The 14,321-nt window shown below is 38.3% G+C and overlaps 1 protein-coding gene across 4 annotated transcripts in view; it reads left to right on the forward strand.

Moving 5' to 3' along the window:
* Window positions 1-14,321, forward strand: part of CNKSR2 (connector enhancer of kinase suppressor of Ras 2) — a 376,791-nt gene that overhangs the window by 300,469 nt on the left and 62,001 nt on the right. For all 4 annotated transcript variants that reach the window (XM_048862811.2, XM_048862821.2, XM_048862830.2 and 1 more), the window contains 2 exons: window positions 5,428-5,528; window positions 7,524-8,058. In XM_048862811.2, coding sequence (XP_048718768.1) covers window positions 5,428-5,528; window positions 7,524-8,058 — 636 coding nt within the window. The remainder of the gene's footprint in view (window positions 1-5,427; window positions 5,529-7,523; window positions 8,059-14,321) is intronic.

A 14,321-nucleotide genomic window follows, 5' to 3' on the forward strand; every position in this document is an offset into this window, starting at 1 on the left:
GAGTAAAACCTGGCAATGGTTTAATAGTATCTTACAGATTTTAGGTAGTTAGAATGTAATCATTTATCCCAGTTAGGAATTAGGGCAGCACATTGATACTAACAATCGTTCTCTTGCTACAATAGTCATGATACCTTTAAAGATGACAAGAAGTCTTTTTGATTTGTTTTATCTAAAAGACGCCACCTACAGCAGCAGATTTCTTTCCAGACAGCAAAATTGCAGGTTGTCAGCCAAATTTAATTTTGACTAGTGAACTGCACAAAAGCATTGGTCAAATTCTATTTTTTGCTTTATACAAATCAAACGGCAACTAGGTGGGTGTTTTTAAAGAAAATTTTATCCTGTGTTGCTAAGTTTTAGCCTCAAACTAAATATTTGAGCCAGAATATATAAGCCAGAAAAAACCGTGGGTTGCGATGGAATTGCTGACAGGCATTTCGCCATAAGCAGCTCCCTCAGGCTTTGCTGTAATACACATGCACATACTTGGATACAGACACTTTTTTTAAGAAGTAATTTGAGAGAGACTAAGACTCAAAGAGCTTGTAACTTTTTATTTTATTGTATTTTTTGCTCTTTCTCAGACTTAGGCCTCTGATCACGTGAAGGAAATTACTTGGGGATTTCTGTGTAGACATAATTACTTCAAGTTGGTGTTTTAATGATTCATGATACCTGTATTCATATTCAGTTGCTTTATGAGGACAGCTGCATGCCCGTCACAAATCAAGACAGACAAAATCATTCCAGGAAAACTGGCTTGTTATAAAAGCAACCATAAATTATTAGCACTTAAAAGTACACCAAAACCAAAGGGAAATAGTTTACAGTAAGATCTTATTTTCCTTTAAAAAGTGAATAGCTTCTATTATATCTTTTATACCCTTAAATATGGTATTAGGTACAGTATATTTTTAATTGGATAGTACATTGATCAACCCAATAAAATCTGTAAGTAAGGGCTATGTGATGTATGAACTTCAAATTTAAATTAACAAAAGGTTGAAAATATCAAATAGCTTATGTTACAGCAAGAGCCACTCTTTATCAATATATCAAAGGGGACTAGAACCATGTAATATACTTCTTTGGACCTATATTTGGTGAAGAAGGTAGAATTACCAACAAAAAACTATAGACTAAGCTATTCTACTGTACTGCCTAAATACCAGGTGCTGATACAGAGAAAAACTGAGTGGTGATATATAACCAGTGGTCAAAATTGCACATCACATGAAAGTGGCAACGTTGTTCAACTTAAATTGGCGTGGCAGTCAGTGGGTGTGCAAAATAATTGTCACTCTCATGCATCTTGTATTATTATGTGGAGTTCAAACTCAGGGAGTGGTGCCCACATATGATGCCCACACATGTTTGGGATGGTGCATATGTAAGATACAATCTGTGCTTTATCTTGAACTCTTAGTCCGGGAGTATAATGCAGTAAAATCTCATTCGGTGGGCAGGTTAGTGATAGAAAGCTAAGGGAGATATCATTTGATTCGTAAAAATCTACCGAATCATAATTTCAATGGTGTCACCCTCTGTGGCATGGCAGGGGAGAATCATTGCCCTCCTGGCTCCCAGCTCCAGGTCATCCAGTTGGTGGAAATTTTGATAATATAATGTCATCAGAAATTAGTCAAATTGGGTATCATTTGAAAGCCCTTTTTCTCCCGAACACGGTGGTGCCAAATGTGACAAATCTAGACTATTTATGTAGATATATATTTGTGCAAATATTTAAAACTCAACTCTTTTTGAATTATTCTTTAATACAGGTATGCATTGCGCACATAAAAAAAACATTAATCTTGGGTAATCCAAGGGAAGCATGCCTTGTGTAGGACTGAAAACATTTCTTTATCAAAGACATCGTCGGTGTCATCTCTGTCTGTGGCACCACTGCTAGACACGTCACATTGATCCTCATCCACACCACATTCACATGTCCCCGTGGAAGGCAGGCTGCTGGCCAAACATTTGCAGGGTGGTGAGGATTTGGTCTTTGCACCCTACTATTTGATTAGCTGAAGGATTGATTTGGGAGCGCCTGGTATTTCACACACAACTGGTGTGATCAGGCCATCTTCCCAGACCTAAGGGGAGAGTAATTTTGGATGCATTTGATCATCCTGGAGCCATCCTATTGCTTGATAATTTGCCCTCTTGATAGCAGGTATAAATGCACCCCCTTGTTGGTGGCAATTTTTCTCCATCTGTCTGCTTCTTGGAAAACATCTGCCAACATCGCCTGCAATTGTCCTAATGTTGGTCTTCGTAAACTCGGCATATGAACAACTCTGGTGCATTTATGCTCAGTTGGTCCGAGAACCATCAGAGTGCGGAGAGAGTCTTCGAAGGCTGAATCAAATGCCAAGATAATTTAATCTTTCCAGCCAACCTTCAAGTAGTGTCACAACCTGAAAGAGCATGGAAATCTGGTAGGTGTGGTGACTTAAAATGGTCTGAGCGATACGAGTACATCTCTGAGGGATATGCAGTGATTCTGGTCCCCAGCAGCAGGCACCAAAACAGAATCTTGTAAAAAGTCTTGGTTAGCATCTCACAGAGAGTACTAGAACATCTTTGTCTTGTGCAAAGATCCAGAGTTTCGAAGCACCTCCCTCAGTGGTATTGATGGGCATGCAAGATATTTTTAGTGTCAGCTTCCTCACGAAAACTATGAAGACTCTCCACTGAACAGTATAAGGTAGCAGTTTCATTACCCATGCAATGATGAAATTCCTTGAGCAATTCTTCACATGCTGGATCATTTTTCCTGCAAGGCATGCAGTTAACTCATCCTTTATGCGAGTATGAGACACTAGCTTCTTCATTGTGACATTGGAGATGTTCATGGAGTCATTGCACTGGTCATACCTTGGAGTCACCTCTTTCTGGTAATATTTTTAATTGATTCCTCTGCATGTGTGTTAAACATGAAGTGGTTTTTGTCATAGGTCCAGTATTTTCTCTGTAGCCACATAATGAAGTATTCAACCACATCCTGGCAGGTGTTAACAGTTTCTGGTTTATTGAGAGCTCGTACCTCAGCCATGCCATCTATGATTGCTACCCTGAAAGGCCTTTGCTGGTATGAGGTACCAGTCACATTGTCAGTAGGTGCTGGCTTAGGAAGACCATGCAAGATGTGCATTAGTTTGCTTTTCATATGTCAACATGCATTGTTCAGCCACATTCAAACATTGATTGTGTTACCATGGATAATTTGTCCTTTCTCAAAGTCTCACATAGATGAACATCACACTCAGATCTGGACAGGACCAGGAGATGAGCAAACAATGACCTATCTGTGGTTAGCTTTTTGCATTCGAGAACAGCTTTAGTCTATTCTTCTTGATTGGAGCCCATAAATTGACAGAGCCTTGGGTAATTCTTTGGGTTGTGAAGGCTTCATACAAATCATGACTCAGAGTATCCATTCAACTGACATCTTTATCTATCTCGTCACTGAAGACTGCTTTCCTCATGATATTAATGAGCTCTGGTCCATCAGACACAAAGGGGTTGCTAGCATGAGTAAGCTCATTTGTAGCTTTAAAATTGCCCCTTCTTGGCACTGAAAGAGTCTAATGAATCTAGGTGGTGCTTGGTTACGTCTGGGGAAGTCATCCCAATCATGTACTCTATTAACTTTACTTTCCATACAACATTCTCACTCAAAGTGACTGCTTCATACAGTTTCTCATTTGCCTCACATGTTGAAACTGTGCTTAATGAATGCCTTTGGGCTTCCAGCTTACCACAGAAAAAGCAGTTGTTCTTCTCAAAATGCATACCATGGGACCGAGGATAAGGTGAGTCTCACCCAGAGCTGGCACTTGTCCCAGTATATTCAACATTTTCCTGTTGTTCAATGTACTTCCTTTCCAATCATGCCAAAATCAGTTTGCAGGTGAATTTCTTATAGTGTGTAAGATGCCATCGAGCACTGTATTTAACCAGGTCCTTCATGTTGGTATTCTCCAATGATTCAGCTGCTGGTTGGTACTCTGTCTTCCCATTGATACCTAAAAATGATCAAGACCAAAGTAAAAACAAGAAGGTGTTTGTAATAAATTACTTTGTGATTATAATTAATTATGTTATATAATGTATGTTATGTAACTATGCTCATACCATTTACAGATGGATTCCAATGATTTCTGGCTGGATATCGACCTCTTAACTAGAGCCTCATTACAACTCTTTTCACATAATAAACAAAGCTGATAAACAATACTACTGAACCACTTCTGTTTTTGCTGATGATGGCAAATCAATTAGAAGTACTCCTTCCATGTATAGTAATCTGTAATCGTTGTGTTTGTGGGTGAAAGGGTTTTCAAATGATACCCAACTTGACCCATTTCTGATGATATTGTATTATCAAAACTTCCATCACCCAGAGGACCCAGAGTGAGGGGCAGCGAGGATGACCACCTAGGATGACACCATAGAAATTATAATTCTTTAGATTTTTACAAATTAAATGACACCTCCCTTACCTTTCTATCATTGCTTGCCCACAGAATTATAGATTACAAAGGCTGTTTTTTATAATTTCTTTTTCTCTGTTGCCCACTTACCAAATAGGTGCAAATTAGACCCCATTTTATGGCCAATTTAAGTCTAATATGCAATTTACATCACCACTAAATTTGGCCCAAGGACTTCCATGTCCATTGCACTTGCTGAATTTGGCTCATTATCTTATCAGTCACATTTTTGCTGTGATAACAAGGCGGTAGGAACCTTACCAATATGCCTAAGACAGAGACAGATTCCTGTCTTACCTCCCATACAACCGATTCCCACTGGAAATCATGTCAAAAAGCATGAAGAACTGTGAGAAATTCATGAAAAGACTATACCTGACTATACAGGTGGTAGGATTTTTTGTTTGTTTATTGTTAGCTAAGTTTGTTAGCGTTCATGTTGCTTCATAACTCAAGGATACTAGCAAGTTAATATTTTTTTCATTTTTTTTCTACTTGAAGTATAGTTTCAACAGACTCCAACCAATTTTTGTCCTATTTTATTTGGCAAATGTTGATGTAGTAATTTTGTGTAGAGCCGAACATTTTATAGAGTACTATGGGTATTTTGTACAAATGCCACATTTATCGTTTATATACTGTACAGTTTGTATTCACAGTGTTTCAGCAGATTAGTATGTAATCTGCTGAAGGTGGAGTGGTACGTTAGATCTGTAAAAAATGTTTTGAAGTCTGTCTTCTTTAGATTGTAAGAACTTTAAATTATTGTGGTTGTCATTTATGAAGTCAGCAGTTGAAAATGCTTATTTCATAGTGGTATCTGAGGTTTGTCTTGGCATTTGTTTTCTTGAAAGATAGTGTGTGTATATATATGTATCAAGATAGTTTAATTTTTGGATCTGACATGTACACAACCTTTTAGATTACTGGAGTGAGAGTGATAAGGAAGAAGCAGACACTCCATCAACACCCAAACAAGACAGTCCACCACCCCCATACGATACATACCCACGACCTCCTTCGGTAAGTCATCTACGGTTACTTATTTGGAAATGTGTTTGGCATAAAGCATCAGTTTTGCCTACTTGAATTATTTCTTGTGAGATTAAAAAAAATCTGTAAGTATAAAACTCTTTCAAAAGAACAAATTTCATTATCTCAGTCCTTGATAAAATGTTTGCATTCATCTCAGGGAGGTAAAAAAAAAGATCATAAAACACATTTTTAGTCACAACCTGTTTCTGATCAAAATTAAGATCATGATGATTGTGTATCTTTTTAAATGTATAGTTTTCCTGAATTTCAAAACCTCCATTTTATTAGTGGTCAGGAAATAGCCCTAGCTGGAAAATAGATAAAATATGGATTAGCACCAGTTAACGGGGCACAAAGGTGTCATTTGTAAGGCTGAAATTTTGTCCAGGGGCAGGAAAGGAAGCTGTGATTTAATAATCATGTCTTGCATAGCTGCAGAGAAAAGAATCTGTGTTCTCTACAAGGAGAAGGGAAAATCAGGGAGAGAAGACTGCTATGCCATAAACTTAAAAATAAATAAACAAAGAACACACACAAAAATAAAACCTGTTGCTCCTAAATAGCCTGCGTGAACATGGAAGGCAACAAGGATGACATTTATAGGGCTATGGTTCAGTGAAATACTCGGTTTAAAAAAAAATAGTGGGTTGATGATGCTTTTCTCCTTTAAAAAAACCCCAAAGATGTTATAGTACTTTACTTTCCAGTCCACTGCTTTATTGAAAACATTCATTAAACAACACAACTTACTAACATTAGAACAGGCCCAGGGAAGCAAATTTTATTTATGACAATTAGAAATAAGAGGACAACCAGCACTGCTATCTCCACCAATGTGTACAAAACCCTGGTTTTGTGAGGACACATAACCTTGCTCACCAGACAAAGTTAGTTCAGTCATAGAATTCTTTCCATCCCCTCTTATGACACCATTTCTAGGACCACTCCACTGCACAAAACAGAACCTATTCACTCAAGTAGCACCCCAATTACCCTAGGTAACATTCAGAGATTCTTCCAAAACACACAATGATTGTGCTGTCAAGTGTACACATCAAGCAACAACCTTTTAAGTAGAAAAATGAACTCTATCTCCAGAAAAGCTTCAGTAGTTATCTAACATACAAGTTCTGTCTCCAGTGATTACAGTTGTTTTGTTTGTGAAAACGTGTGTATATCTATAAATTAAAACAAAAAAGTAAATTCTATTCAGTTTCTTCTCCCAGCAGTAGTTAACATAAAGCTAGATTATGAAGCTCGAACTCAGACCGCCTTCAGAATTTTTAAATTCTGTCGATGTACAGAGAAACAATTGACTAGTGGATCTTTAAAAATTGAATAAACAAAAGTAGGAGCACAAAACAAGACAAAATTTCAAATTCCTGGTTTCAGAGATGTATGAGTTATCGGAGTGCAAAATGTTGGATTGGAGCATATGGGGGAAGTATTTTTTTCCTGGCTGTATAACTTAAAGGACATTTTTATGTATACTCTCCAAAGCATTCACCTTTGCACTGAGTCCAAGCACTGAAAACTTCATCCCAAAGAAATTTGTTTAAGGAGTTACATGCAACTAAATAAGGTTGAAGTGGAATTTGGATGTCATCTGAAGATAGTACTCACAAGCTAATACAGGGCCAGAGTTTCCCATGCTTGTACATGCTCAGTAGTGATTTACTCTGTGAATAATGTGAGTAATCCCATGGAGTCTATGGGGCCGTTGTGCATGTAAGGAGCATTCAATGTTAGTAAGAATCTTATCCACAGTAATTGTGTTTGTGTGTGTGTGTGTGTGTGTATCTGTATGGTAAATTTACATATATATATTTATATGCAGAGACAAAATATGACCATAGGAGACCAAACTAGTTAGTCTGGTAATACATGCCCTCAGGATTAGAGTGAATACGACACCTGCGTATTTATTATTAGTAGATGTGAATGTATTTTAATCTAAAAACAACATTAATATTCATTTTGTAGATGAGCTGTGCAAGCCCTTTCGTGGAACCAAAACACAGCCGACTTTCATCTACAGAAACTTCCCAGTCACAGTCTTCGCATGAAGAGTTCCGTCAAGAAGCAGTAGGAAGCACCACTGAATCACCTGTACGCAAAACAGCCAGTCAGCGACGTTCCTGGCAGGATTTAATAGAGACGCCACTGACAAGCTCGGGACTGCACTACCTTCAGACTCTGCCCCTTGAGGATTCAGTGTTCTCTGACTCAGTTGTAATCTCTCCAGAACACAGGCGGCAGTCAACTCTTCCAACTCAAAAGTGCCACCTACAGGATCACTATGGTCCATTTCCCTTGGTAGAGGGTGAGAGAAAGCAAGTGCTAAATGGGAATGGGGGCAAGCCCCGTAGTTTTACTCTGCCTCGGGATAGTGGGTTCAACCACTGCTGTCAGAACCTTTCAGTTAGTGCTTCTGATCACCAGGAAGATGTACAACAGAAAAAGTTAGATGAGGAGGAGGAAGAAGGGAAAGCAGCAGCAGAAAACCAAGAAGATAAAAGTAAGTATTGAATATTCTCTATGGCTATTCAAGATTTCTATTTAAATAACGTACAAGTTGAAAATATTTTCCTCTTTAATTAAAACAAAAAGAATAGTCTCTTTAATTTTCTTTTAAAATTTAACAGTTTACCCTTGTTGCAGATGCAATTGAAATGACCTTTCTGATTTGTTTTTTGTACAGTTCCCTAATAACTAACAGAATGATGAGTCATGTACCTTAGATTTCAGAACACCCATTGTTACAGAACAGAATTACTATTTCCTTCTAGTAATTTTTAGTTTTAAATGTTAATGGATTTTGTTTCTCTTTCCTTTCCATTTCTACTCACTCTCCATCTCGACTAACACACTCATGCCTTTGAGACGTATTTGGTGGGCTTTCCAGTTCAGAACCTGCTCCTGTTGAAGTCAATAACAAAACTCCCACTAAATTCAATAGTGCAAGACAAGGCCCTAAGTGCTTAGTGTGTAGGTTGTAGAATCCTGACAAGACAGCTGAACAGGTTGTGACTAGTTCAGAAAATAAATAGCATATGTTTTCAGCAGTTCTTCACCATTTTCTAACATGCAATTTGAAAGATAAAAATACAAGAAACAATTTATGAAACAAGAACTTCAGAGAAGATATCTACATGAACAACTGGGATAAAAATCCACCTGAAACAGCATAACCACTTCTGTCATGGCACATTAGCTTGTCTTGAGATCAGCTTTTTTGTCAGAGTAATCCAAATTAACCTCTAGAATGGGGATTTCAGAGGAACCTTCTCCCCACACATGCATACACCGGTATCAGACAAATCTACCCCTTATCTGTTTCATGAACTATCCATCACCATTATTTATAGAGCTTTTTAACATATGTTGGCTATCAACGTTCATTTACCAACCATCTTGAAGGGCCAGCAAACAAGGGCTGCATCAGTTAGTTATGGGGTTATGCTACAATTAAGTTATCTGTAGGAATGAAGAAGGCAGATAACCTACCAGCCTCTTGAAGGAACTGTGGTTGCTACTAACCTGGATCCCTCGAAATGTGTAGAGGGCCTGTTGGCAGAGTTGGCATGAATAAGGAGTTTGAAAATGGTAGAGGCAGTGAGGTGGGAAAGAGTAAAGACGTTTCACAAAACAGACAAAAAAAATATCCATTAAACTGTAAACCTAACAGTACTGCTGAATATTGGAATTAGTGTTGAATTTTTTTTTATTCTCCATGGCAGATGTGAGTTTTGCTCTATATTTATGTTTTTAATTGATAGATACTAGATATTCTGTTATATGCACCTGGCTTTTAATTAATCCTGGTGCCATTTTTTAAAGGCAAATTGTCATTTCAGCTCATCTGCAGCACCTTTCAAACATTTACATTTAATAGGGTAACATTTGGGCTACTAAAGCGTCAGAACTTAAGATGTCTGATGCAGTTTGCTATATGATTAAACTCCATTACCCAGAGACAAAACATGTTACCCTAACTACTTTTACCCCGGGAATTTGGCCTTCAAATGAGCTTTTAATGGTAGCAATAAAAATGACAAAAGCCTCCTAATTTATGAAAGGAAAAGAATAGCAGCACTGACACTACTAGGGGTGGCTTAGAGTCTTTGTTATGGACCCTGTGTTCTTAGGTGATTTAAAGTTCAGTTGCAAAGCTTTTTGTCATTGCATTTTAAACCACACAGCAATAATAAAGGGACACACTTTGGATTAACGGGCCAGAATCTGGACTACCTTCTCCCCACCCCACCCCACCCCCATTTCCAGCCCCTTCTCCAAAATTGACACGTATGTTTCCATTTTGAAAGGGTCTCCTTGACAAGCTCATGTTGGTTTTTTTTGTTTTGTTTTGTTGCGTTTTAATTTTAGGAAAGCAAGTAATTACCAAAGGAGTGATCATTTCAGAGAAGTTAATGACTAGCTAGGGGAGCAAAATGCTCATGGTGAATTATTAACCGTGAGAATATAAAAATGTGAAGAAAATATCAAGTAGCATGTTGAAAAGTTTGAACTGCTTGTTGCTATGGCTACAGTGTTCTGTTTATAGGACTGGCCTTTTCCTGTGCGCTAACCAATAGACAGACAGGATTTTATTGCCAACCTTCTTGCAAAATGTAGAATCTCAGTTTCTGAACTGTGGTGATACAAACTTGCTCAAAACATTGAGTTTTCTGAGATGATGGGTGCATTTGTGCATGTTGCACCATTGGCCCTGCTTTCTCCATTCTTGTGAGAAAGCAAAAAATTGAAATTGACAAGATTCATTCTTTCAGAACAGAGAGAGAGAGAACAATAACCCCTAGTTCTCATAGACAGTGTTACCTTTAGAGACAATCCAAGTTGGGATTCAGATGACCCTGTACCTTGCAATAGATTCTTTAGATTAGTACCCTAATGAATCTCAAATAGTTATGATCTATTGGATAAATTGTGTGTGTTAAAGTTGAATCATTTCTATTGATTTTGGATAATAAATACAACTCCTTTGCAACTGTTAACATGTGAGTTAAATGTCATTGCTGGAAGTTTGTCTTTGGGTCTTTTTGTTTCATTTGTTTTTAATTCCCACCATTAAAAAATACAAAAAATAAAATCAACTAATTTTAAACGACAATCCCCGATCCCATGTTTTTGAAAAATATTGTTCAGACAACTGCACACAGCTTAGGAATTCAGTGCTTTGTTTATGACTCTTGGTCAGATCATCAGCTAGTGTAAATTGGCATCGCTCTGTTGACTTCTGTGGAGCTCCACTGATTTATGACAGCTGAGGATCTGTCCCTGTGTCTTTAAATCGCTATTTCATGCCCAGAGTAGGCATTGCAGGTACACTGCAATGGATGATTTTGTGTACCTGCTCTGCTACTATAGCTTGATACATTGTGGTGAGTTTAAGATGCTGAATGCCCTTTCCTATGTTGGTTTGTTAGAACATTAACTGTATTATGTACAATCTCTATATTTTTACTCCTTGTTACAGCACATTAACATTGTACTGGTAATCTCTAATTGGGTTATCATTTTTATTTCCTTAATGAATCATTTAGTCTTTCTTTCTCTGTATTGACATTGTCTTGTGATTATTGTTATTTTTAAACCGGAGTTTATCTCCTGTGGTGTATGTATATACGTGCATGTTTTCACTTCTGAGATTATTACGCAGGCAGACATTGTTCAGGGGTGATTCTTTGGAACATGTAGGATCCTCATTGGGAGCAAACCGCCTCTTGTTTTGTTCTAAAGCAGGCTGCACATGATGAATGTATTAATTGGTAATGGCAAAACACATTACGTATCCGTGATTAAGTCACAAAGGACAAGTCCTGCCTTCTCAGATTTGCCTCACTGTAGATGGAGGTAATAGAATTAGACAGTTATGCATCACATCACTGCCACCCACTCTCCTTCAGGCCTAAAGTTTATCTGTACGTTTTGACATAGATTTTACCACAGGATGCCAAAGAGCACCTAAAGTTGTTCTTGACAGAACAGTTTATTTGCTTTTTGCCTCTAAAAAGCTTACTTCATTTTTACTTTGTTTACTATTTGAAAGTTAGTTTTGTATGGTTATTCTCTCATTTTCATAGGGCCAATGATTTTGTGGGAGAAGGTGGATTTACTAATCTTAATATTTAGCATGTAATAAACACGAATGCTCTGCAGCAGCAAATTGAGCATAGCTCCTACTGACTTGGCCAGAGGGAATGCTCCCTTCCTGCTCATTCACTAAAACTATCTTCTATGGACCACAAGAGGACCAGTTGGAGTCTCTGCTGCCATAACTAATAGGACACCAGATCCAGCGTTAGGCATAAGCAGACTAAGCAATTGCTTAGGGCCCTGAGCAGCTCAAGGGAGGCCGCTATTAGCTTTTTATTATATGTTGGGGAGGGCAAAAAAATATCCCTGCTTAGGGCCCCCAGTGGCCTAGCACCTCACTCCAGGACACATGCCGCAACTGGAAAGGAAACTTCGAATTGGTTAAAGCTGATCCTTGGCCTAGCCTCAGCAGATAAACACATGAATTCTAGATGAATTCTAGCAATATCTTTTTGATCATGTAGGCACAGTGGGTACTGTAATAAGTAATAATTTGATTATATAGAATCAACCTGTTGTAAAGAATATGGATAGAAAACATTTTAAAACAAAACTGCTTATTGTATAGCTAGATCTATGGATTTTGAGAACGTGTGGAAGAAAAAAACCCTTATAGGCCATTTTTTCCCTTTGCAGGCTCATTTTCTTCTGCAAAGTTCCTGTCCTATATAGTCTCTCTCTGCCCCTACAAGCCTTCTGTGCCCTTCTCCTATTGGTCCACAGCCTTGCAAGTCCTAGGGTTTTATACTGCTACCCAGCACAATAGCATCTGAGCACCTTCCATGTAAAACTGATAGCAATAATGAAGTCCCTAGTTGATTTCATGGAGTCTCGGGCTTTCGTCCTTTTTCAGGGTGAAAGCTCTGTTTAGAGTATTTGTTTCAGGTTTTTATTTGTTTGTTTGTTTGCTTTTTTGTTTTATAGAGAGGTGTGTGGATACAATGGGTGTCGATGCTGTGTCATTCTTACTACTGTAGAAGCCAGTGGGTGGTTGTTTTGGGGTGAGAGTGTTGAAGAGGAAGATTTTGTAGTGTTTCCTAAATATGATCAGACTTTCTAGATTAACCTGCTCTCCGTTTGTTTCACAGCCAGAAACCCTCATTCAAGAATGCTTTGTCTCCAGCTGTTATATGCTTTGTCCTGGGTTTTGTCATCTGCATTGTGCCTGAGGAATTCAGCTGTCTTGGAGGTTCATAGATCAAAATTCATTCTTTAACGTAGCTGGGGCTTGATTCATCTGAAGCTCCTTGTTAAATGGTAGGGCAGGAACTGCTGCAGCTGCTGCTGGCATCTCTCAGCAGCCAGGACTGAGTTCTTTGCTTCTCCCTCCCTACCCAGCAAAACCAAATAAATGTATTAGTCTCTAAGGTGCCAGAAGTACTCCTTTTTTTTAGAGAAACTAGAATTTGCTGCTTCCACACCACCTAGTGTTTATAGCGAGGGAGTGCAGGAAGCTGCAACTAGGCAAAACAAGGAAAGCCAGTGTCCACACTCATAGGATCAGCTCTGGGAGAGACCGTTGTTATCTCCATAGTGAAGGTTACAACCCAGGGTTTCACCTTGGGGAGGGAGAGTGTTTTAGTCAAAAAGTGAACTGTGGATAAGGTCAAGTATTTCAGATTCCCCAAACTGGTAGCAGTGAGGCTTTTTTTCATTTTCTAAAGTAGGCAAGGCAGCATTCCATTTTAATGAAGTACTGTATGACACATAACCCTAGTGGGCTAATAGCTGGACCAAATGGTAACATAGTACTTCTCAGAAAGATCAATATTTGCTTAAATAATGAAGGCTATGTAGCATCTCCATTTTAACTGGGTTTCTGCCATGTAGCCTTCAGGGTGTTGTTTTCTATTTTTCTTATAAATAGGGTACCTTTCACTTTTACAGTGGGATTAAAAGATAGTGAAACATCCAGAAGTGAGCAGCACTCATCTGTGAAGCTCAGGTGAATGTAAACTGAGGATGATGTGTGCCTGAAATGAGTAGGACAGGGTATGCTTTTCTGATATAGAACCATTGACTCTGTTTTCCAATAGAGAGGACTCCATTAGATATATTCTGTGGTTTGACCACCTTGTTAGACAGCTTAAATCTGCACCAGCAGACAGGAGAGGACCATTAACATGTTATATTTTCCCCACTGTGACTATTTGGGTTAATAAAGGTATGTGTGTCATGTAGTGTCTGAGATGGGTGAAGGAAGGAATAAGAGAGATGATAGGTAATATGTCAGGTTGGAAACATACCTCATGAAACCTAATGGATGGCATAAAGTACAGCATCTTCAGGGTCACTAAGGAAGATGTTATTCTAACCTACAATATGAACTATATGTCTTGTTAAAATCAGAACATTTCCCGTTGTTGTTGTTCTGTCTGGTACAGCCTGTGACTCAAGTGGGCTAATCTCCTGGCTGCATTTTTGTATGTCATTTTACAATCTGACCTGTTTTTAAATGCTTGGTTGAAGGTTCTCATCATGACTTTCCCTTGGCTGGAGCGCCTCCCTCACGACAGCTTGTTGCTGTTTTCATTTACAGACTATTATCAGCAATTCCACCACTTAATTGTCTTTGAGACTTCCAGTAGTAGCTCTCACTACTAACTCATAATTAGTGTAGCATGGAATGTTAGAAGAGTATTTTTTTAAATTATTCCAATTATA

Source organism: Caretta caretta, chromosome 1 (genome assembly GCF_965140235.1).
Source record: "Caretta caretta isolate rCarCar2 chromosome 1, rCarCar1.hap1, whole genome shotgun sequence".
Lineage (NCBI taxonomy): Eukaryota > Metazoa > Chordata > Testudines > Cheloniidae > Caretta > Caretta caretta.